At 45.5% G+C, this 25,900-nt stretch overlaps 1 protein-coding gene across 5 annotated transcripts in view; it reads right to left on the bottom strand.

Moving 5' to 3' along the window:
• The window catches only part of LOC148038366 (Transducin family protein / WD-40 repeat family protein), a 184,495-nt gene that overhangs the window by 88,506 nt on the left and 70,089 nt on the right, over positions 1-25,900 (bottom strand). For all 5 annotated transcript variants that reach the window (XM_087671160.1, XM_087671145.1, XM_087671152.1 and 2 more), the window contains exons 6-8: positions 14,237-14,366; positions 14,057-14,139; positions 13,715-13,942 (exon numbers count right to left, since the gene is read on the bottom strand). In XM_087671160.1, coding sequence (XP_087527286.1) covers positions 13,715-13,942; positions 14,057-14,139; positions 14,237-14,366 — 441 coding nt within the window. The remainder of the gene's footprint in view (positions 1-13,714; positions 13,943-14,056; positions 14,140-14,236; positions 14,367-25,900) is intronic.

Genomic DNA, 25,900 nt, shown 5'->3' with positions numbered 1-25,900 from the left:
AGATCCTCCTGGCTGTACGAAATGAAATTAACACATTGCGACTGGCAAGGGTGGCATCCGCAACTGAAGTTAAGCCCAAACGTGCCATACGGTTGAATTGTGGTCGAAGCTCTTGTTTACCTTCCCATGAAAGTAACCGCGAGACTGCCAGCAATTCCAGTTGAAAAGAATTAGCAACTAAGCGATCCTCCGCTGGATGCCACTGAGCCTTCTGGAGGACCAGTTTCCAGGAACATACCAAATGGGTAAGCAATGATGAAGAGGAACAAGAGAATCGGGAATCGGCATTAAGGACATGCCACCACAAACTCTGGATTTGGGTATTGCCATGCCGAAGCCCCTGCTCCTCAAGGAAATAATGGGCTATAACGACCCACGGATGATGATCTGAGCACATAGCGCAGAAAAGAGACCAACGGAGGGCCAGCATGTGAGTTTGGACATCCAAAATAGCTCCTCCACCCATGCATTTGGGGGTGCACGCATGCAACCAAGAAATCCAGGAAATGCCTGCATGCAAGGAATCTTTCTTCCATAACATGAAACGAATAAACTGAGTCAGAGCATTCAGAGGAGTAGTAGTCCAGGGCAGCAAGGGCAAGAAATATGTGAGCATCGGCGACATAATTGTCTGGGCTACTTTGAGGCGAACATGGAATGGCCAAGCCTGAGACTTCCAATACAGGAACTTAGCTGTCTGTTTCTCAGAAGTCCACTGTAGAAGCTGCTTTGGGGGAACATCAACACCCAAGGGGTAGCCAAGATGCCTGACAATGGAACCACGAGGCACAACAATACCCTGCCAATTCAATGACTGCAAATCCGACTCCGTGCAGCTGAGAATGGCTGATTTCAACGCATTGATGCGAAGGCCGGAAGCCTGACCAAAGAGAGCCCAAACATCCAATGCTTTGCGAAGGTTATCCTTATCCGCCCGCAGAATCATAAAACTGTCATTAGCCAAGGATTGACTAATGAAATGTTGTCCAGAAGGAAGCGACAATCCAGCCAACTGAGTGGAAGCTGCCATATGAGATAACATCGAAAGAACCAGATGAGTCGCAAGGGCAAAGAAGAGCGGGCTCAATGGGCACCCCTGTCTGACAGACCGGGCAAGGGCAAATGGCTCGGTAACGCCTCCATTCAACATGACTCGCGAAGACGCCGCTGCACTGATGATGTAGATCAGTCGAGACATCCGATCACCAAAGCTCATAGCAGACATAAGCTCTGCAACAAAAGACCAGTCCAGATAGTCGAAAGCCTTTTCCAGGTCCAATTGAATCAGTACGACCTCCTCATTAGAATGCCGTGCATAATCAATCGCCAGTTGCGCATTTAATACATTGTGCAGAATGTTTCGGCCCTTAATGAAACCATATTGAAGAGGATGCACAATGGCAGGGAGATGCTTGTGGAGCCGATTCGCCATTACTTTGGAAAAGATTTTGTACATAGAACCCATTAAAGAAATTGGGCGCCAATGTTTCAACATAGACGGCGAAGGAACCTTCGGAAGCAATTTAATAAGTCCTTCTTTCCATGAGGAAGGCATAATCCCCGTTTCCCATACCTGCTGAAACAAAGCCGTCAATGGTTTCGCCAATTGGGTAGCAAAAACCTCAAAGAACTCATTGGTGAGACCATCCCAGCCAGGACTTTTATCCTTGGGTAAGTGTAACAAAACATCCATAACCTCCGCCTCACAAATATCTGACTCCATAGTGGCTTGCATGTCTTGCGGAACCTGATTACGAACCAGGTCATAAAAAACTGAACGGGCCTGAGTAATTTGGGCTGAAGGTGGAGAAGTGGAACCCTAAAGATCGATGAAATAATCCCTACACATATGCACAATAGTCTGCGGATCAAGGACCAGGTGCCCATCTGCATCCAGAAGTCTAGTCATATTATCTCTAGCAGGAGAGGCATGGAGGGCTCGAAAGAATTTATGAGTCTGACACGCATTATCTTGCAAAGTCTCCATCAGATGCTGCAATTTGGCCTGCTGATACGATTTCAACTGAAACTCTTGAATAAGATAAGCCACACGCATTGCCAGTGCTAGTAGAAATGCATCATCTGGAGTGTCCATCAGCAGAGAACGGACCAAAGCCAGCAAGTCCTCCGCTGCTTGCCGACGCTGTCGACAAAGAGAGGCATGATGGATTCCATACTGCCGAGCAACCCGCTGCACATTAGAGAGCAATCGTTCAAACGAAGTAGTGCCCTGAGAGGAGAAGTCCAGTAAAAATCTATCAATCAATTGCTGCATATAACCCTGAAAGATTGCATGCTTCAAATAAGATGAGTTAAAACGCAAAGGGAGCCGCTCCAGAAATCGCTTAAAAGGTGTAATGGGTTGTGCGAGCATCTCAAGCTGCAGAGGAAAATGGTCCGACAATGCATATTGCTGCAACACTTTCATTTCAAGCATCTCAGGGAGGAAATCATCATTCTGCATGATGCATATGTGGTCCAGCCGCGACCATGTTGTTGCATACTGAGCGGAATGGAAAGTAAACCCTGTAGAAGACGGGTGCAGCCAGGACCAGAGATCTTGCTTAAGAACAGCAAGAGCCAACTCATGCCACCTACGGCTTTCCGGCACGTCCATCACCGAATGCTCCGATGTGGACTGCGAAGAATCAACACACATATTGAAATCTCCCATGAAGAGGCCCCGTCTGCCAAGTGACAAAGAAGTCTGCAAAGTATGCCAAAGCTCCCGGCGCGATAAAGGATCATTCGGTGCATAGAGACCAAGTAACCATAAGATTTCTCCATCGAATAAAATTTCAATCACCACAAAGCGGCCATGCACATCATTTTTAATAAGGAGAGGTTGATATTTTTCGTGTACAATCATGAGCACACCAGAATAACGCATGGCCTGTGTCCCTGCATAGAACAGACGAAAGCCATGGCAGTCTACAACTTTTCCAGCTTCACCGTGACTCTTGTGTTCAACAGCACACAAGACATCCCACTGATTCTCATGCAATACAATCCACATGGCATGTTGCTTATGGCGAGAACAGATTCCTCACACATTCCAAGTGGCTATTTTCATGTGTTTTTTGTAAAAGAAAATCAGGTACGAGGCACAGCTTGCCTCGATTTGACCTTTTCGGCGAGAATGTCCAGGACTCCCTCATCCAAGAAATCCGCCAACACGGCAAAAGAGTTCTGCGGACCAGATTTGGAGGTAGACGGCATATCTGTTGGCTTGGGAATGGAGCGGGGATAACGACGATCCCACGGGGTAATGACGTTGCCTCTGGTATCAAAAGTCATCTTAGCTAGTGGACCCTTTGGACGATCCGAATACACTCTCCGAGTGGGCTGAGGACAGGGGGCAGAGGAAGCCATCGCAGGAGGAGAGTGCTCCGACAGCAACATTTCTTTCCTGCGCATATAAGTACGCATGGAATCTTGTGACGCAGAAGGCACAGAATTCTCCATGCCAGCAACCACCCTGTTACCTTTTTTTGCGCGTACTTCAACCCAGTCTGTGCCATGGGATTCTAAAACCGAAACCTGTTGTTTACCTTTATCCAGAAATTTAGGTGGGTGAATAGCATCCTGCGATGGGACATCACATACCATATCTTCCATGGGTAGCGCAACATGCCCTGCATCTGAAGTGTGTTGCTATTCTGGGCATTCGGCCATGAAATGCCCTAATTTGCCACAGGAAAAGCAGTGTCCTGCAAAATTGCCCCATTTCAAACGAAAGTGTAAGGGGTGCATGCCAGAGCAATTGAGACGTAACCACGCAGGCCTTTTCCTGGTAGTGTCCCATAACATACACAAGCGATTACGATTCACTGCCCTTAAACTTGGAGGGACCAGAACCGTGCCCACAGCAGCCATGGCGTCCTTCAACAGTGGCCAATAAACAGCCGGGCAATTTTCCACTTCAACCCATACAGGGCACTCCCGTTGTAGTAGGCGCTGAAAATCTGCCATTGGGCGCCATGGTACAACATGGACCAAACGAAGATCAAGAAACAAAGGCAGTTTAGACAGAAGAGCAACACGGTGCAGCTCAGATTTTAACAACACCTCAAAAAAACCTCGGGGCCCCACAAAAATCTCTTCAACACATTCCCCTTGTAGCAGACTGTGCAGCCACTGGCGAATACGGGAAAGCTAGGGGATTCTACCAGTGAAGAAGAGTATCACCGTGCGATCATAGAATACTGAAACGGAGCGCAAGACAGATTTGGGGTCAACAGTGGCTTCCAAAACATCTTCTGGTGCACAGTCAGAAAAGGCTTCCTGATTATGTTGAACATAATCGCCAAGTAGAGTGTTGGCAAACTCTAGCAAATGCTCCCAGTCAACATCCTGAAAGTCTGCAGAGTCCGAAGCAACTTGAGCATAGGAATGATCCTGATGATCCATTGACTCCTCCGAAGTGTGCTTGGTGCGTTTACCTCCAGGCTGAAAGTCAGGAGCAGTGGGCATCTCTTCATTGCACGGAACCATATCATCAGGTTTCTCGGTATCAGAGTCCGGACCAAGCGCTGCCACCGTTTGGTCTATAAAATCCAGGTCCAAGCCAGCCATGGTGTATCACTGCGTATACCGGTCAGTGGCCGAACGAAGATCTCACGGGAGGCAGGAATGCACAGGCCGTTCTTCCTCTTCGCAGGCAGAGACGGGCTCGTTCCCTTTGCTGGCTCACGCTGTCGCGCGCTCTGTGTGGCAACCTCGGTGTGACTGGCTGCTGGCCCTTGGTGGCAAAACGGGCAGATCAGGGCGGGCAGCAGGCAGGGGGCGACGGAACGTCCAGGCAGAGAGCTCTCTCTCTCTCTCTCTCTCTCTCTCTCTCTCTCTCTCTCTCTCTCTCTCTCTCTCTCTCTCTCTCTCTCTCTCTCTCTCTCTCTCTCTCTCTCTCTCTCTCTCTCTCTCTCTCTCTCTCTCTCTCTCTCTCTCTCTCTCTCTCTCTCTCTCTCTCTCTCTCTCTCTCTCTCTCTCTCTGCGGTGCGCACTGTAGGGCGACCAGCTGTTCGCAGACAGGCAGGGGCAAGAGTCGAGCCGCAGGGTCAAACAGACCCCACGCGGGTCCGAAGGGCGAATGCAGGCAGCGCGTGAGGCAGAGGAGCACGTCGGCGGGTCAGGAGAGGTGCGTCAGATCCTCTCGCTCTCTCTCTGAGACGGGCACGGACAACGGCGACTGTCGCGTCGCAGACAGGCGATTGAGGTGGCGCAGACTGGTGATGGCGTGTCAGGCGACGGCCGCGACAGACGCGATGGCGTGTCAGGCGACGGCGGCTACAGACGTGACGACGGCTGTCAGGGTTTCGGTCCCGCTCTCGCCATCTTGGACTCTCTCTCTCTCTCTCTCTCTCTCTCTCTCTCTCTCTCTCTCTCTCTCTCTCTCTCTCTCTCTCTCTCTCTCTCTCTCTCTCTCTCTCTCTCTCTCTCTCTCTCTCTCTCTCTCTCTCTCTCTCTCTCTCTCTCTTTTTCTTTCGTAAAAGGTAATTGTATTAATTACGAAAAAAAGGTACAAGTTTACATGATTACAAGATACACGAGGGCCCTAGGCCAACATGTGTAAAATCCCAGTACTAAGCCACGAAAAAGTTACACAAGTCATGGGAAAGACCCAGAGGAAATTGCCCTATGCCAGGGAAGCAAGTCCGAGTGCCGAATGAGATCTATCTGCCAATGCAAGAGACCTTTAAGCCGGGCAATGTGTCTCGGTACATTAGAGACCGAATCAAAAAGAAAGGCATTCCGCCTGGTCCAAATGTGCCAGCATCCCCAGTATCTGAAAAAGTGGAATAAGATCTTCATATGCAATTGTGGCGGTGTGGGGTATTTTGGGCGCACAAAAACCCAATCGAAAGGGGTTAGTGAGGACCCCACCACTGCGCGTCAAACTTGTGACAAGAGTGACCAGATATTCTTGGCGAGCGGGCAAGAAATAAAGCGATGTCGGGCCGATTCCACAATAGTGGTACAGAAGAAACAATTGCCATTCGAGATTCTCCGCTTGGAAAGGGCCGAGGCAAGAGGAAGACCACCAATCATCACCTCCCAAAGAAAGACCTTGCATTTGAAAGGTGTCTTATTCAACCAGCCCTTCATCACAGTTGCCTTCCACCATGACTGAGATTTCCGCAATCCCCATACAATATTAGCTTTCACACCCAGCCATTGATGATCTTTAATGAGAAGATGATACACCTGATTAGCAGAGGCCGTTTCCAGACTCAATTGGCCTGCAAGGTCCCAGTCCTGCCAAGGACGATCCACCGCTAGGGCAGGAAAGGGTTGCCTGCCCCGAAGCACCAATAAAAGCTGTTCCCATAGATCACGGTATCCGCGCAGGATCCTCAACAGTCTCCTGGTAGTACGAAACGATGCGAAGACATTACAAGTGGCAAGGGTGGCATCCGCCACTGAAGTCACACCCAAGCGGGCCATGCGACTAAATCTTGGTCTGAGCTCATGTTTGGCTTCCCATGAAAGTAATCTCGAGACTGCCAACAATTCCAGTTGAAAGGAGTTAGTATGCACGCGGTCCCCCACTGGATGCCAACACACCTTTTGGAGCACCACTTTCCAGAAGCCGACCAAATGCAATAACAGAGAGGAGGGACTGGAAAATCGAGAGTCTGCATTAAGGATATGCCACCAGGAGCACCGAAGTCGTGTATTACCATACCAAAGCCCGCTGTCCTCAAGAAAATAACGGGCTATAATGGTCCACGGGTAGTGATCCACACACACAGCGCGAAAAAGAGACCAACGAAGAGCCAACATATGAGTTTCAGCATCCAAAATAGCTCCACCACCCAGGCATTTGGGGGTACATGTATGTGACCATGAAATCCACGAAATGCCTGCGTGCAATGAATCCTTCTTCCAAAGCATGAAACGAATGGGGCAAGTGAGAGCCTTCAAAGTAGTAGGAGTCCACGACAGCAATGGCAAGAAATATGTGAGCATTGGCAGCATAATTGTCTGAGCCACTTTGAGGCGGACATGGAATGGCCACGCTTGCGACTTCCAATACATAAACTTAGTTGCCAGTTTCTGTGAAATCCACTCCAGTAGTTCCTTTGGCCGAACATCAACCCCCAATGGGTATCCAAGATGCCTGACAATGGAGCCACAGGAAACAACCTGACCCTACCAGCCCAATGACTGTAAATCAGACTCCGTGCAACTGAGAATGGCCGATTTGAAGGCATTGATGCGAAGACCAGAAGCATGACCAAAAAGTGTCCAAACATCTAATGCCTTGCGAATGTTGTCCTTGTCCGCACGCAAAATCATAAAGCTATCATCAGCCAGAGATTGGCTAATGAAGTGCTGTCCCAAAGGAAGAGACAATCCGGCCAGCTAAGCAAAAGCCACCATTGAAGATAACATTGAAAGAACCGGGTGAGTCGCCAGGGCAAAGAAAAGAGGACTCAAAGGGCAACCCTGTCTCACCGAGAATGCAAGAACAAATGGCTCTGTAACCCACCATTGAGCATAACGCGTGGAGAAGCCTCAGCACTAATGGTGTAGATCAATCGGGACATCCGAGTACCAAAACCCATGGCAGACATAAGATCTGCAATGAAAAACCAGTCTAAATAGTCAAAAGCCTTTTCCAGATTTAATTGAATCAATACCACTTCCTGACTGGAGTGCCTCGCATAGTCAATAGCCATTTGCACATTTAAGATATTATGCAGAATGTTGCAGCCCTTAATGAAACCATATTGAAGAGGGTGCACAATAGCTGGAAGGTGCTTGTGAAGCCGGTTTGCCAGCACTTTGGAAAAGATTTTATACATCGAACCCATCAAAGAAATTTGTCTCCAATGTTGCAACATCGACGGCGAAGGGACCTTTGGAAGCAGTTTGATAAGGCCTTCTTTCCATGAGGAAGGCATGACCCCTGTTTCCCAAACCTGCTGAAACATAGCCGCCAATGGCTTCACCAGCTGGGTGGCCGAGCTCTCAAAGAATTCATTGGTGAGGCCATCCCAACCAGGACTTTTATCCTTAGGCAGGTGTAACAAAACATCCTTAACCTCCTCCTCGCAAATATCTGCCTCCAAAGTAGCTTGCATATCAAGTGGAACCTGCTAGCGGACCAGATCATAGAAGACCGAGCATGCATGTGTAACTTGGTTAGAAGGCGAGGGAGAAGAACCAAGAAGATCCATAAAATAATTTCTGCACATATTGACAATGTTCTGCGGATCAGTGACCATGCGACCTTCTGAATCCTAGAGTCTAGTCATATTTTCTCGAGCAGGGGAAGCATGCAAGGTGCGAAAGAACTTATGAGTCTGACAAGCACTATCTTGCAATGTGTCAGTCAAGTTGTGCAGTTTGGCCTGCTGATAAGATTTCAACTGAAACACTTGAATAAGATCAGCCAAACGCATCGCCAGTGACAGCAAAAATTCATCATCTGGAGTGTCCACTAGCAGCGAACGGACCAAAGCCAGTAAGTCATCCGCTGCGTGTCGACGCCGCCGACAAATAGAGGCGTGATGGATCCCATAATGCCGAGCAACCCGCTGCACATTAGAGAGCAGCCGTGCAAAGGAAGCCAAGCCCTCAGAGGCGAAGTCCAATAAAAACCTCTCAATCAATTGCTGCATATAGCCCTGAAAGATTGGATGCTTCAAATAAGACGAGTTAAAACGTAAAGGGAGTCCATCCAGAAACTGCATAAAAGGTGCAATAGGTTGTGCAAGCATCTCAAGCTGGAGAGGGAAATGGTCCGACAAGGCATATTGCCGCAAGACTTTCATTTCTAGCATCTCGGGAAGAAAATCATCCCCCTGCATGATATACATTCGGTCCAACCGCGACCAGGTAGTTGCATATTGTGCAGATGAAAAGTAAACCCCGAAGAAGAAGGGTGGAGCCAAGACCAGAGATCTTGCTTAAGTACGTGAAGAGCAAAGGCATTCCATACCCAGCTTTCCGGAGCATCCATCAACGAATGCCCTGAAGTGGACTGAGATCAAAAAACCCCTTCTGCCAAGTGACATGGAGCTCTGCAAAGCCTTCCAAAGATCCCGTCGGGATGAAAGGTCATTCGGAGCATAGAGGCCCAGCAACCATAAAATCTCTCCTTCAAATAAAACTTTGATTACCACAATGCAGCCCTGTACATCATTTTTAATAAGAATAGGCCGGTATTTCTCATGGACAATCATAAGCACGCCCGAATAGTGCATAGCATGTGTCCCTGCATAAAACAGGCGAAACCCATGGCAATCCACAACTTTTCCTGCTTCACCGTGACTCTTGTGCTCAACCGCACACAAGACATCCCACTGGTTCTCATGCAAGACAATCCACATGGCATGTTGCTTATGACGAGAACAAATGCCTCGCACATTCCACGTGGCTATCTTCATATATCTTCAAAAAAAAGAGAATCAAGAAGGAGGCACCTGTTGCCTCGATTTCACCTTTTCTGCGAGAGTGTCCAGGACACCTTCATCCAGAAAATCAGCTAACATTGCAAACGAATTTTGGCGGCCCGCTTTAGAGGTAGATGGAATATTCACTGCCTTGGGAGTGGAACGGGGATAACGACGATCCGAGGGTGTAATCACATTACCTCTAGTATCAAACGCGAGCTTATCAGGTGGGCCCTTTGGACCGTCTGTATAGACTTTCCTTGTAGACTGATTGCGGGGGGCAAAAGGAACCATAGTACGCGCAGCATGTTGTGAAGAGAACATTTCTTTCCTGCGCATATACGTGCACACGGAATCCTGTGAAACATTAGGCCCAGAATCCGCCAGGCCTGCATCCAACTTTTTACCTTTTTTGGGACGTGCCTCAAGCCAGTCATTGCTATGGGAATCCAAACCCAGGACCTGTTGTTTACCTTTTTCCACAACATTAGGTGGCCGGGGGACCTCCTGTGCTAGAGCATCAAGCACCATGTCATCCTTAGGTAGCACAACATGCGCATCATCTGAAGACGGTTGTCTCTCTAGGCATTCGGCCATAAAATGCCCCAATTTTCCACAAGAAAAGCAGTGTCCTTCAAAGTTGCCCCATTTCAAGCAAAAGTGCAAAGGATGCATGCCAAAGCAATTGAGACGAAGCCACGCAGGCCTTTTTCCTGGCCATGTCCCATAACATGCATAAACGGTTTCGATTCATAGCCCTTAGGCTTGGGGGAACCAGCACCATTCCCACAATTGCCATCGCATCCTTTAACAATGGCCAATAAACCGCCGGACAATTTTCCACTTCAACCCACACCGGACACTCACGTTGAAGCAGGCGCTGAAAATCGGCCATAGGGCGCCATGGCACAACATGGACCAAGCGGCAATCAAAGAACAATGGCAACTTGGACAGGAGCTCAGCCCGATGTGTCTCTAATTTCAGCAGCACCTCATAAAAGCCGCGGGGTCCAAGAAAGATCTCCTCAACACATTCCCCTTGTAATAAATGGTGCAGCCACTGGCGGATATGGGAAAGCACTCAAATCCTGCCAGTGAAGAAGAGTATAACTGCACGGTCATAAAACACCGAAAAAGACCGCAAGACTGATTTTGGGTCCACCGTGGCTTCTAGCACTTCATCAGTTCCCGAGTAAAAACAAGCTTCATGATTATGCTGGACATAATCGCCAAGCAGAGTATTTGCAAATTCCAGCAAATGCTACCAGTCAATCTCCTGGGAATCCACCGAATCAAAGGCAACCTGCGCATAGGAACGTTCCAGAGGACCCATTATCTCGTCGAAAGTATGCTTGGAGCGTTTGCCCGCAAGCGGCAGGTTAGAACCAGAAGGCATCTCCTCTATGCAAGGAACCATATCCTCCGGCTCCTCTGTATCAGAATCAGGACCAAGGGCTGCCACCGTCTGGTCGATAAAATCCATATCCAGGCCAGCCATACTAGTGGCCTCTCTCTCTGTCAAGGCGCGCAGCCAAGGGCAACGTCGCAGGTCCGCGGGGCAGGTCCGCCAGGTGACAAGTCAGCCGACGTCGCAGGTTTGCAGGGAAGGTCCGCAGGCCAGGTCAGCCGACGCCACAAGTTCAACAAGGCGGGTTCAGCAGGGCGGGTCAGACGAGGGGCCAGGCGGGCGCACCAACACAGGGAATCGCAGGGCAGGTCGTCATGCAGACGCAGGGACCGCCGGACAGAGAAAACGGCATAGTCGTGGGCGCGGGGGCTCGCAGATGATCAGGTCGACGTCAGGCAAGGTTCAGACAGGGCGCAAGGCAGGGTGGACGGGCGCGAATGGGTGCGGACCTGGGCGGACGGGTCCAAACGGGCATGAACAGGCCCGGAGGGGCGCGGACAAGCGCAAACAGGCTCGGACAGGCGTGAACAGGCGCAGACGAGTCAGGCGACGGCGGCGACTGGCGCAGACGGGCGCGAACAGGCACGGACAGACGCGGACGGGCGCGGATAAGTCAGGCGACGGCGGTGACGGGCGTAGAAAGGACGGGCCGACAGTAGGGTTCAGAGCTCGCTCCCTCTCTCTCTCTCTCTCTCTCTCTCTCTCTCTCTCTCTCTCTCTCTCTCTCTCTCTCTCTCTCTCTCTCTCTCTCTCTCTCTCTCTCTCACACACATTAATTCATTACTTCTCATTCGTGATAGAGTATTGTTCTGCATCGATTAATTCTTTCATTCTCATTCATTTTCCCATTAAATTAATTGCGCAATCACTCCACGCCTAGCCAACAATGTTATCAAAGCCACTTTCCTTCTTCGCCCTTACCATTGCTCACAATCATTTGCCACTAGCCACTGCCATTGAGCCCTGCTCTGTCGGCTATCCTACGGGCCATTCCCACCACGTTAGCTCAAGCCTTATTGGTGATTGCATTCAATGCTGCCATCTTCTTCACCCATTCATGTCCCTCACCACCCAATCCTTTGGCCTACGACCATTTTGTGCCAATTGCCTTGCATCCCCGACACTTGTCACCCATTGTTGACTTCCCAACTTATCCAACACCTACACATGCTGGCAGCAAAGTTGTAGGTCACTGACTTGGACATTCGCAATATCTTGCCGCCCTTTCTGTTGTCCCATCTCGTCACCACCTATTGGTCTCCAACACTCACTGCCTCATCCTCGCCTGGAGCCTACCATGTTTGCATGCTACCCCACCATCCTTGGGCCAACAGTCTAGATTCACTTCTACTGATATTAGTGGATCCTTTGATACTACTTTATATCAGCAAGCTATTGGATGCTTGATTTATCTATGTCACACAAGGCCCGATCTTCAATTTGTTGTCTCCCAGTTGAGCAAATATATGCATAGCCCTTTAATACTTCATTGGCAAGCAATGAAGAGTGTCTTTCAGTATCTTAAAGCCACCCAAGATCTTGGCCTTTTCTACAAGGCTGATTCTTCACTCTCTTTGCATGGATATTCTGACAATGATTGGGCTAGATGTTCAAATTCTCGTGTTTCTCATAGTCACAACTGCTTCTTGGATACATCTCTTGTTTCTTGGTTCAGCAAGAAACAAACTTCAGTTACTACTTCCAATTGTGAAGGTCAGTACAAAGCAACCTTCACAACTCCAATGGAGTGTGTTTGGCTCCGCAAGTTACTTGCAGATCTTCATGTACACCAAACAGCTCCAACACTTATCTACACTGACAACTAGAGTGCTCTAGCCAGTGTGTGAAACCCAATGTTCCATGCCCGCACAAAGCATATAGAAGTTCATTATCATTATGTTCATGAGCATCAGCTAGAGAAATAGAGTTTTCTTATTTACCCATTGAAGACAACTTGGCAGATCTTTTCATGAAGGCTCTTCCTCGACCAAAGTTCCAACCTTTTTGGCAAGCCTTGAACTTGATTCCATTTGTTCCATGATTTGTCATACTCTGTATTGTCATAGGTTGCTATATCCACTTGGATGAACTTATCCAACTATGACCTTATATTTCTTTTTATTTTCTGGGGTTTTATCATTTTTTCCTAGACCATTCCACCCATTTTATGGAGAAGGGTTTGTAGACCATCTTGTGGGCTACACATTGGTGCCCTTTGATCCATGATCCAAGCTCCCTAGACATTTAAACTATCATTAAATGTAGTTGCTGCCCCTAGTGTCCTAGCACCAAGTGACACTAGTGTGTTCAGCACTACGTGACACTAGGGTCAGGGTTTATTTTAGGGTCTCCCATGTCATGGTATGTCATGACTCATGATTAGGCCACAATCTGAGCTTCAAGAGTCCAATTGACCTGACCTTAAACACAAGTCCTCAGTGCAGATGTACACCAAAATGCTCTGGAGCACCATGGAATATCAAAAGCTCGCATCACACTAACCCTAATGCTAGATTGTCAATATCAATATGTTGCTCGCATCACACTTTTATTTGATTGTCTGCATAGCTCATGAAAAATCCAGGACAACTTAGCCTCTCATAAGAGGAATTTTCCATCCCTCCCTGAAAGACCAAAAGCATTGGCCACGAAACTATCTGCTGCATCTGGATAGATACTTTTGCACCATCTGAGATGTCCTTTTATACATAAGTCTATAGTAGCTGAGACTCAAGGCTCAAGAGCAAGTCAGAAAATATAGAACCAATGTATATCCCTAATCAGACCAGCTAATGACACCACAAAAGAGAATTTACAACATATGCTATGGTAGGACACTGCTGGAACCAATGAAAGGCATCAATGACATCAAAAGCATTCTAACTTCAAATATAAACCACCAATATACCTGTCTAATGTCACTGGTCCTTTACAGCACAAATCTTCTCCTTGTAGATGCATACAAAAGACCTCCATGTCAGCTCTTGTTCCTGGAACACATGCACAATCGTCGTCTGTTTCCGACAGTTTGCCAACCCACTTAAATAATGAGTGTACTTTTATTGAAGAGTCTGCCCCTGCAGTAACCAAAATATAGTTGCTTGGATCATATTCACAACGCCAAATTCCACGTCCCCTGTAAATCGGTACAACTATTTCATCAATAATAATCATTCCCATGATCAGCAATAAAATAAACTTGCAGTACTAGTAGATTCCGAGTGAGAAATTCTGCAGGATAATTCCATACGTATGAGCATCAATTTTCACAAGTTGTTGCCCATCCATAGTCCAAATACGAGACGTGCAATCCTCACTAACTGTTATCAAAAACTGCAGCAAACAAGTTGTGAGCCACTGTTATTGAAGCAAATAAGGTTTTGCAAACAAGTATCCTTTGGAGAAGCTTTATTGAACAGCTAAGATTTACCTTGTCACCAACATAGCAGTCCCAGATTCGAGCTGTGTGTCCGTAGAAAGCAGGAGCCCATGCAACCTTATCAGTACTTGCAATGCACACAGTATCACAATGTAGCCTTTCCACATTCCAAAGTCTGACACTGCAAAGCAAGAAAATCACATGTTGGGCATAAAATTGGACCTATGCAGAACCTCTGCAATTTAAACTTGATGGTTTGGACTGACTGACATGGAGCAACAATGAAATCTCATACATCTTGAGAAAGTTGACTGAATCCTAGAGCCAACACATGAGCACAGTAATGCAAACAAAGTATCCATAACCCAAGATCCTTCCCACTCAACACCACTAAAAGTAGCTGCATGCTCATAGTCTGAGAAAATCGAGTTATTCGTCTTATAAAATGATGTGAGTCTTAGACAGTGAAGCATATAAATGTATTAAGTTCTTTCTCACTAAACAAGGTCCAAGCACATACATATGGTACTAGAAACTCCAGATTGTACCGCACTTATGCAATGAGCTTATTTAGACTTCCATTCATTTAAAAAGTCCCGAACAGCTACAAGCACCTCCATCAACAGGTTCCATCCTGCTGTTCTAATCAGTAGCTGGTGGGACGAGACGAAAGCTACACCCATGGTTTATGAAACACCTAGCTTCTCATGCACATGAAGCCTTCTTCTCTCATTTTCATCTTAATATCGCTTGCTCAATTGCCTCCCCCTCCAAACATGTCAAGCCGGTGTGCTGCTGACAATCTCCCAATCCTTTCCCTTTTGTTACACTACCTAAATTGCCATTTATGTTATCATATATTTCTGGCATTTTTCTAGCTCTTAAAACAGTCCCGAAAAAGCAATTATTCAATTAAAGTAACACACAACTTTTTAATAGGACCCTCAAAATATTCTATACAAGGGGGACTCAAAATATTCTATACTACTACTTTCATCCCTTATCCCTTTCATCCCCTATCTTAATCTTCACCGTCATCAGTGCTAGCTCTCCTCTATCATATCCTCAGTTTACCAGCTGCTGCCTGTGAGAGTACAACAAACGCGGAAGCATATGACCAAACTGAAAGAAAGAAGTGAACACAAAAGAAAGGGGGGGGGGGGGGGGGAGAGAGAGAGAGAGAGAGAGAGAGAGAGAGAGAGAGAGAGAGAGAGACTGGTCCTCCAGAAGGCTCGGTGGCATCCAGCGGAGGACCGCTTAGCTACTAACTCCTTCCAACTGGAATTGTTGGCAATCTCGCGGTTACTTTCTTGGAAAGGCAAACATGAGCTTAGACCAAAATTTAACCACATGGCACGTTTGGGCTTGACTTCGGTCACAGATGCCACCCTTGCCAATCGCAATGTGTTGATAGCGTTTCGTACGGCCAGGAGACTTTTTAGGATCCCTCGTGGATACAGGGATTTATGGGGACAGCTTTTGATGATGCTCCAGAACAGACAACCCTTTCCTTCCCTTGCTTCAGATCATCCCTGGCAAGACTGGGACCTTGTAGGCTGGCTGGATTTGGAAAAGGCTTCAGCTAACCAGGTGTATCATCTTCTGATTAAAGATCATCAATGGCTGGTTACAAAAGCTAATACTCTATGGGGATTGCATAAATCCCGGTCATGGTGGAGGGTAACAATGATGGAGGCCTGGTTGAACAAGACACCTTTCAAATATAAGGTCTTTCTTTGGAGGGTAATGATTGGTGGTCTTCCGCTTGCTTCAGCCCTTTCCAAGCGTCGCATCTCCAACAACAAATGTTTCTTTTGCACCACCAGTGTGGAATCGGCTCGTCATCGATTTATTTCTTGCCCTCTCGCTGAGAAAATCTGGTCCTTCTTGTTGGCAGTTTGGCGAGTGGTGGTCGGTCTCTCACTACGCCCGTTTGATTGGGTTTTTGTGCAACCCAAATACCCCACACCGACACAGCCACATATGAAGATCTTGTTTCACTTTCTTAGATATTGGGGCTATTGGCATAACTGGACCATTCGGAATGCTTTTATTTTTTATTCCGCCTCTAATGTTCAGGGGCATATTGCCAGGCTTAAAGGTCTCTTACTCTGGCAGATAGATCTTATTCGGCTCTCCGACTTGCTCCCTCGGGAGGACTTACTTCCCTGGCATATGGCAATTTTCCCTGCGTCTTAGCCATGACTTTTTGTAACTCTTTGGTCATTTACTTCTTGTAGCGAGAGAGAGAGTTTTTGCACACAATGGCGTAGAGCCATCGTGTATCTTGTAATCATGTAAACTTGTACTTTTTCGTAATTAATACAATTACCTTTTACGAAAAAAAAGAGAGAGAGACAGAGAGTCTAACGCTGAAGACTGCAGAGTATAAATGCCAAATGCTGAAGGCAGATATATACAACAGGCTATCGGAGTATCACCAGCTGGAGACCTCTCTCACCTGCAAGAAAACTGAACTGACTGTGACCAGTGGACAAGGCTGCCTAAATAGTAAATAGACAGTAAATAACACAAAAAAAGACCAGGTCAACCAGTTACATCTGGCCGACTGCTGCCAAATATGGCCAACTGCACTAAAAATGAATAAAATAAACCAGGAAATGCAGCGAGCACTTGCATACCACATGGCACTAACTGTCTGCCCTGTTTGGCCTGCCTAAAACCCTTCCCAACAGCTAACAACTGCATAAACTAATGCCCGCCTTGCTCCAGAACAAGTCACTACATAAACTGCCTTGTACATGTGAAACCAGTCTTCCTCCTTGGAAAGGGTGGTAAATAACCTGATTTAACACTAATTACAGCAAGTATAAAATTCACATAAATTGAAAATGCAAATATTTCCACTTAATCTTGGACATTGGATAGCCTATTGGCCCCAAAACTAGCACCCCTTGCAGTATTTATTTAGCTTGCATTGCAAATGGATAGAGTACAACTGAGATTCTCTAATCTCTTCTACTAATCCAAGTATCTCTTGCTATCAAAACTAACCAGCAAGCCTTCAAACCAATTTACCCCTTGGTTTGCTTGGGGATTTGCCTTCACCCTACTCCTTGAAAAACAAAGTAAGCCCCAATTTGGTATGGGCTGGCTGGCCTCTTGAATCTCCCTGAAATTCTTTAATTTCAGGTTCTAGAATTCAAGCCCTAGGTCCTCAATTTTGAGCATGCATCCCAAGGTGACTGTCAAATCCTAACTTTTCCTGTAAAATACGGTTTACACAAGAGTTTTTTCAATATTTGTACCTTTGATGACTCAAATGGCTGGATTTTGCCAAGATAACTTGAGAGATGGTTATAGGATGACAAAAAATGTTATAGAGAGAGAAATGTCAGAGTTTCATCACAAGAAACATTGAAAAACTGCTGCTGCCCTGCTCAAATAGCCACGAAAGCTATCTTCTACAGCTTAGGACCACCAAAAAGGCTATTGCCCCCTCCTGTATGCTATCACCTGTATCAAAAGAACCTTGGGCTGCCGTCACCTGCACCTAGAGGGCTCCAAATTGCTGTCATCTACTATAGAACTAGTCCCTGGTGACTGCAAATCACATCAGCAACATCTCCTTGCTCTTTAACAACCTCCTCCTCTCTCACAATGGCTAGAATAGACTTCTACCAACCCCCAGAAACGTCTTTTCCACTTGCATAGGTAAGTTTCACCGAGTGGCACACTTCTAATCCCATTTTTCAACATTGTCGAGCTAATAATTATTCTAGTACACAAAAACATAGTTCCACCAATGAATAATTAAAATGGCTAGGTCAATTTGTCTTCCAAGTATCCCTAAGTAGTTCTTAGCCCTTAGATTAGTATTAATTAATTAATTAATGCCTATCTCTAATGTCACCGCTGACATTAGTGGCCAATAATACATCTAGGCTAAAATCTAACATCGGGGTACCACCTAGTATATGTCACATATAACTTATTACAACTTTTACCACCTAGTATATCAAGGTCCCACACTATAAAATAATTAACGAGCACCTCACATATGCAAGTCAAGTTTGCAAATTCGATTAACTTTTAATCAAATGCTATGCAAAGCAATAAAATTTCATGTACTTGTGATAGAGCACTCCCTTGAGATCCTTGCAATCATCCTCGATTTAAATGCAATGAACCAAAGCATCCATTGCCACTATTGGAAATACATGGTGGTATCGTCATCAAACAACATGTGCTTCTATTGCTTAACCATGCCCATGCCCTTTGCATATGAAATTCCAATCACTTAAACCAGTTACAATCCACATATATAAATTATAACCACTATCAAAAGCATAAGGAATGCATCTACATGCCAAAACCCAACATTGTTCTGACCATCAAGGCATTGTAATGCATAGACTAAGCATAATTAATACCTCATAGCAATGATGTACCACATGATAGTCATGAAAAGGATACATCAACTGTAGACCACATGTAACTTATACAATTTTACTTCTTTTGCATCACCTACAAATGTACGTTGCATATTATCCATGTATCCCATACATGCCTTGAAACTATACATCACATCAAAATATGCGTTTCATGTATTCTTGCAAATGTATAGTTTCAGAGTCTAGGTGCAAACATATCATATGCATACCGACTCACAATAACTAATATATTAAATAGTGATCCCAATAGCATAAATATTATCAACATACAATACCCTAGATGCAAATCAAGTACATCTAAGATCCACTACATAACTAAGTTGTCCATCACTAGGGGGGTGGAGCTGCAACCTCCTCCTTGAGCATCAGGCAATACTCTGGACCTTCTATACTCTTAGAACCTAAATGAGTCCAATTCAACATTGAGTCTAACTACAACACATCAAGGTAAAGTGCAAACATTGAGGATGATCTGCCAAGTCACCCTCCTCCATCTACTTGCATTCTTTCCTAGGTGAAACAACACTGAAGTAATACCATAATCCCAAACACAGTGAGCTACATGTATTCATTGCCAAACTTGCCACTTTGTGCCCCAGCATCATGCTAACATTGCTATACAAGGAGTTATGCATATTACCAGCCATACCCAAATACATTGGGCCTTGCACACCATGCATTGGTTGTTACATAGCAATCACTAAATCAATACTCGTTCATAACTAGACCTGTTGTCGTGTGGATACTATGAGTGATTTTGGTGGTGAGTTTACCTCCCATGAGTTTTTTGAGTTTCTACAAGAGCAGGGCATTGCACACCAGCTCATCTCTACCAACTCCCCTGCACATAATGGAGTTGTAGAGCATAGGAACCAAACTATCCTAAATATGATACAATCTATGCTATTCACAGCAGAGCTTCTTGAGCGGCTTTGGATCAAGGTTGTTAACATTTCAATGTATATCTTGAACCAATGCCCGACTGCGAGAGTCCCTAAAAAGACTCCGTACGAGACATTTGTTGGCTCTCGGCTTGTTAATTCTCACTTCAAAGTTCTCAGTAGTCATGCTTATACACACACTCCTGATGACAAGATAGAAATGCTCACCCCTCGAGCTAATCCCTTGATTTTTCTGGGCTATTCTTCTAAAGAGAGCCTATCGTTTGTTCAATCCTCAAACGAACAAGGTGATTGTTAGAAGGGATGTCATCTTTGATGAGAGGGACATAATGTAGTCCTCTACATTGGACTCTTTGTCCTCACCTTCGCTCGCATCATTTGAGATCGGGCCTACTGAGCCGGATCTATTGCTCGTTCTTGATCTTCCTATAGATACTTCAGCTCTCAAACCTCCTCCAAGTGACCCGGTACCTCGCTGGTATTAGCAGAACATGCGGGATTTGGGGATCCTTCCACCTGATTTGACTATGGACGACCCTAGAAGGTCTTCTTGGCTCGTTCCTCAAGCTTCATATACATCGTTGTTTATAGCAAATTACATTGCACATTCTAAGCTAGACAGTTGGTAGAAGGCTCTCCAAGACCTCTACGGCATGAGGCCATGGAAAAGGAACTGGAAAATATTGATCGAAATGGGACTTGGACATTGGTGGATCATCCTTGTCAGTCATCTGGATGAAGTGGATTTTTCAGACCAAGCCAAAGGCTAATGGTACTTTAGACAAATACAAGGCTTGCCTTGTCGTGCAAGGTTTCCAACAAAAGCACGGCATTGACTATGAAGAAATCTTCACACCTACTGCTCAATTGATATCCTTTTGTCTGTAGTTGCACTCGCTGCTCACCACAGTTGGCCGTTCTATCAAATGGGCATCAAAAGTGCCTTTCTGAATGGTTATTTAAAGGACAAAGTCTATGTAGAGCAGTCTCCCGCTGACTTTTCTTCTGCTGACCAGACTAACAAGATATTTCATATGCGGAAAGCTCTTTATGGGCTAAAGCAAGCCACAAGGTCTTGGTACCACACGATGGACGAGTTCTTACAAACTCATGGATACTATTCTACTCCCTATGATCCAAATCTATACGTGTGTACCACTAATGCACGGGTCAACTATATCCTGCTATATGTTAATGATATACTACTCATTGGCTTAGATTCTGCGGCTCTAGCAGAAATTAAGACACAGCTTTGCACTACCTTTGAGATGACAGACTTAGGATTATTGTCTTATTTCTTGGGGATGAAGATTATTAGATCGGAGGGAAGTATCTTTTTGTCCCAGTAGAAGCATGCCCTACAGCTGGTGAAACAGTATTACACTGATCAGACACGGCCAATGGCCACACCTCTAGATCCCACTATCCATCTGCAGAACTGCAGAAGAATACCTAAAGTCAACCTTTTGATGCCCATACCTATCAATCTATTGTGGAAAATTTACTCTAGTTGGCTCATACTAGGCCAGATCTTGCATTCTCAGTTAGTCTGCTAAGTCAATACTTTAACGTACCTAGAATGTCTCATTGGATTGCTTATCTTTGTGAGTTAAGATATTTAAGGTGTACCTATAATTTTATATAAACTTATGGTCATGGTTTATGCTTATAAGGGTATACTGATTCTGACTGGGGGAGAAATTCTAACACCCAGCGTTCTCATGGCGGCTACCTCTAAACCTTGGGCATGGCATCCATCTCTTGGGCCACCCATAAGAAGAAAATGATGGCAACTTCCACAATCAAGGCAAAGTATCGAGCTCTCTTCGATGGCATTGAGGAGGCTATCTATTTGAGGAACTTACTGGCCACATTACAATTTCCTTGCGAGTCGCCTATAGTCGTCTACTACAACAACCAAAGTGCCATTGTCCTTGCGAGCAATCCTATCATCATCCCTCACGCACGGCATGTGGTAGTTCATTACCATTTCAACAGAGGGCAAGTTGAGCTAAGCACCATTCGCCTTGAGTTTGTGCCGTCAAGAGATAATTTTTGTAGATAATTTAACCAAGGCGGTGGTCAAACCGTCACTTCTTTAGTATCTTGTACCACAGATTAACTTAGGTACACCCTCCTCTACTTCTTCAGATTGACAAGGAGAGGGTGCTTCCCTCTTACTTCTCCTCCTAGTTTGAGAGGGGAGAGTTTCATTCTCTTGATAAAGACAGTGATGATGTTTACAATTTTGTGCTTTCAGACATTTATTTATTATGTATTATGTATTCTAGACATTTATAACTTCATCCACACTATGAAGATGACATGATTGTAAAATGGTGCTTGAGCAAGTGAACAATTCTCCTGCAAGGGTACTGTCCAAGTAGCACCGTTGCATCGCATTCTACATTAGCATGAAAATTTTCATCGTCCTTTGCATTACCCCATGCATTGGCATTCTGTTCATGTAAACATGCATCTATGCCCATTTATTCCTTTTTCGTCACCCTTGGAGTGGTTGACTCTAGATCTACCATACTCGTAGCATTGCACATGGCAGTCTCCGAAGGCACTTCTTGTCTTATGCTTGTATGCAAGCTTTACTTGTCTTGCTTTCTTACCCGTATTACCTTTCTCTCCATACATTCTCCATAAGATTGGCACACGCACATGCCCTCTTAGAAATCCCAAGGCACTTATCCTACTAGTGTGTGGGATTATTTTGCTTATTTTATAAAGGTAGTGGGGCTATCCATCCTTATTTTCCCGTACTACGGGACACAGTGACTCAATGGGATGAAAACCAATTTAAAACCATCACTTAATGCAAAATCTTTTGAACAAATCGCACCAAAAGCGCTAAAAAGTCACCAAAAAAAAAATCAAAATCAAAATCAAAAAGTCCATTGTTGATCCCTTCCGCCTTTGTAGGACTTGGTAGGCCCCTGAGCAACTGGCAAGCACCCTTGGTCCAATGCCCTGGCCTCTCTAGGGTGATCACTTGGGCTCCCTTAGTAAAATAACCATCACCTCAATAGTCTTGGTAGGTCGTTGGGCAGCCGATGTGCATCCTTTGCTGCCTGATGCCCTGGCTGCTTTGGCGTAGGAAGCCGTGGAATAAAAGAAAATATCTATCAAGGACTTATTTCTCATGGCTCAATTTTGGGCCTGAAAGGTGGTGTTGAGCTAAAAATGCATTAGCCTAACTTCAATAGCCCAAAACATCTTAATTAAAGAAGAAAACCTCTTTTTTTTTAATGCAATTCTAGAGAGTTATTGTGTCCCACATACAAAACCCTAATTTGGGTGCCCCAAACTTTCTATAAATAGTGTTGGGGGTACAGGCGCCTCTGCCTAGCCACCCGTATATTACTACACTGACAGTCACCGCCACTGCACACTGTAGGTGGCGGGCGCCTGTCACCGTCACTTTATTCTTTATTCTTTTAGTGACAGTTTGAATAAAGGAAGGCCCGGTCACACATTGTGACGGTTGGAGTTCCCATTTCTAGTCTCTCCTTTTCTTGCTCTTGCTCTTCCGCCATAGCTCTCAAGTCCAACCTTCGATCCGTCGCTCCCTTTCAACTGGTATCAGAGCTTTGCTTTCGACTCTTGAGCTTGGTTCGTGGCATTCTCAACATCCCATCGACTCCCTACTTGCATTGGGTCTTCTTCCCGGCAGCCATATCCGACTCCTTCGAGCTCCCGTCACTCCCCGACTTCCCGAGCACATTCCCAGCATTGTTGGGCACCTTCAGGGCATTACATCAAAGGTATTTGATCATTTTCTTCAGGGTTTACTTCAGTTCTCAGGTCTCACAGGCTGTAAACAAGTTGTGGGCAGCCATAGCTCACACCTCTTGGAGCTTCCTTCACCTGGATCTTGCTTCCAACCTATCAAGGCTTGCTGAGGCTTGGTATAGGCCTTCTTTGACCCTTATTTATGCCCCCTTTGGGCCCCATTGTTGACACGTGGGACAGCAGACCCCCCCCCCCCAGTCAGCTCACGTTTTTTTGGCGCCTGTTTCAAAATCTGGCCCAAAAATCACTCTTTTTGTCATATCTCATGCATTCGAACCCGATTCAAGCAAGGTAAGAGTCTAAGTTGGGGTTTTGGCACGCTCCGGACGCGATGATGATGTCGGATTTGCCAAATTCTGATGACAGAATCTTCTGCAACAGTTTTCAGGTCTGAGACAGCATGTATTTGTATGCCTATGCTTGTTTGGGCATGACTACATAACCGGTTTGATACCTATTGCATCCCGATTGATTGGGGGATTGAAGCTACATGTAATGCTATGATTTTGGCCTGATTTTGGAGCTGAAAATACACAGTTTATAACAGTAAATGCATGCTGAATACTCTTGGACTGAAGCTATCTTTCATGCTTTGACATATGCCTATTGGTTCCGGATGTATGTCTTGGGTTATGCTATGATGTATTGATCATCGAGGGACGACTTTGAGCTTGTCATTGAATCCGGATGCTTTTGGAAGCTTAAGCTTCTTTCAGCCCACACTTATTGACATTGGTATATGCTTTGACAGTGATGCTTCTTGGGTTTATGCATATCCGTTGCCTACGGCTTGATGCTCATGTCACGGTTGATTACCCTATGCATACGTTGAACTTGAATGCTCATTGAAGCTCCACCTTGGATGAATTTTGGATTATCTGGAGTAGTCTTGGATGTTACTTGGCTTGTCAAAGTTTGGATTGGGATGTATTTTATGTCTTACATGCTTACGGATGCTACATACGGATGCTCTACCGCCTACATGTTCGGGATGTACTATTGATGTATTGTCTTGGACTTATGTCATTGGCACTGTGTCTTGCCTTGGCTTGAGCTCTTGAGCTCGTACATGCGGCTTTTATGCCAGTGGGAGCATTCTTGAATGCTTATCAGACATTGAGCAGGTGGTACTTTTATGCATTGAGCCGTTACATGCTATTGAGCAGTTACAAACACTTGAGACTTTGGGACTTATTACCTTTTGGGATGATACAGCATATGTCTTGGTTCACTGTATGCTTATGAGCTAAGTCTCAGTTTTCCTTTGAGGTTAAGCGGGCATCCACCTACAACTATGTCAGATGAGGAATGGCTTGAGCTTGATGAGTTATGCAAGTCCACCATTGTATTGTCTCTCACAAAACAGGTTCACTACAATGTATTTGAGGAAGAACAGAGTGCATGGCAATTGTGGGATAAAATCAAGAATCTCTATGACAAGAAAAGTCCAACGAGTCAAATGTATTGGCTGAAGCAGCTTATGGATCTGCGTATGAAGGAGAATGTGACTATGTATGCTCACTTGAGCCAGTTCCATGCTATACTCAAGAACTTGACTTCGCAAGACATCACTTTTGTAGAGGATGTTACTCCTCTTTTCTTGCTTGGTACTCTTAATGAGTCATGGGATGTATTCCACACTGTATTATGTGCCTCTACTGCTATCTTGAAATTATCTGATGTTGAGAGTACTCTTCTGCAAGAAGAGGTTAACAGTAAGAATTTGGATGCCTCTCGTGTGTCTCATGCTATGACAGTTAGAGGCAGGAATGATAGATATGGAAAGCATGGCAGTGGTAGTGGCCGTGGATGGGATTCTCAAAAACCTTAGTCCAAGTCTCGTGGGAAGTCACGTAGCAAATCTTGTAGCAGGAATGCAGATGTTACTTGTCACCATTGTGGGAAAAAGGGCCATATTAGGCCACAATGCCATGAATTGTGCAATGAAAGGCGCAAAGATAAGGGGAAACACAAAGTGCAGGATAAGTCTTCTGATCACAGCATAGTACCTGCAAAGTCCAATGTTAAAATTGAAGAGATCAATGTTATGCAGCCTGAGAATGTTGATGATGATGATTATATCCTAGCAGCTTCTTCTAGTGCTTCGCAGATGACAAAGATACACTCTATGTATGCACAGTGTTGGCTCTTGGACTCAGGTGCGTCCTTTCATGTGACACCTTGCCGAGAGTGGTTTCATTCATACCGTACTGTTTCAGGTTCTGTGCGCTTGGGTGATGACAGCTCTCTTAATATTGTGGACATTGGTAATGTTAGGCTACAGTTTCCTTCTGGCAGCAGTTTTGTTATGCAGGATGTACGTCATGTATTTGCTTTGACACGCAGTCTCATGTCAGCTGGACAGCTTGATGACGCAAGATATCATATATGTTTTGGAGACTCTGCATGAAAGATCACTCGTGGCAGAATTATGATTGCGAGAGGTGCCAAGGCTGACAATCTCTACCCCTTGATTGTATCAGCTTCTTCCCTTGATCATGTTTTGTCTGTGGGTTCTATCCCACATATATCTCTTTGGCATGCCCGTTTGGGCCATATGTCTTTGAAGGGAATGAAAATGCTTTCTAGTTTGCAGT

The sequence above is a fragment of the Lygodium microphyllum genome, chromosome 3 (genome assembly GCF_053477565.2).
Source record: "Lygodium microphyllum isolate KBCC chromosome 3, Lygodium_microphyllum_v1.1.10, whole genome shotgun sequence".
Classification (NCBI taxonomy): domain Eukaryota; kingdom Viridiplantae; phylum Streptophyta; class Polypodiopsida; order Schizaeales; family Lygodiaceae; genus Lygodium; species Lygodium microphyllum.
Note: the sequence above shows the minus strand (reverse complement) of the source record. Positions and strands in the feature narration are given on the sequence as shown.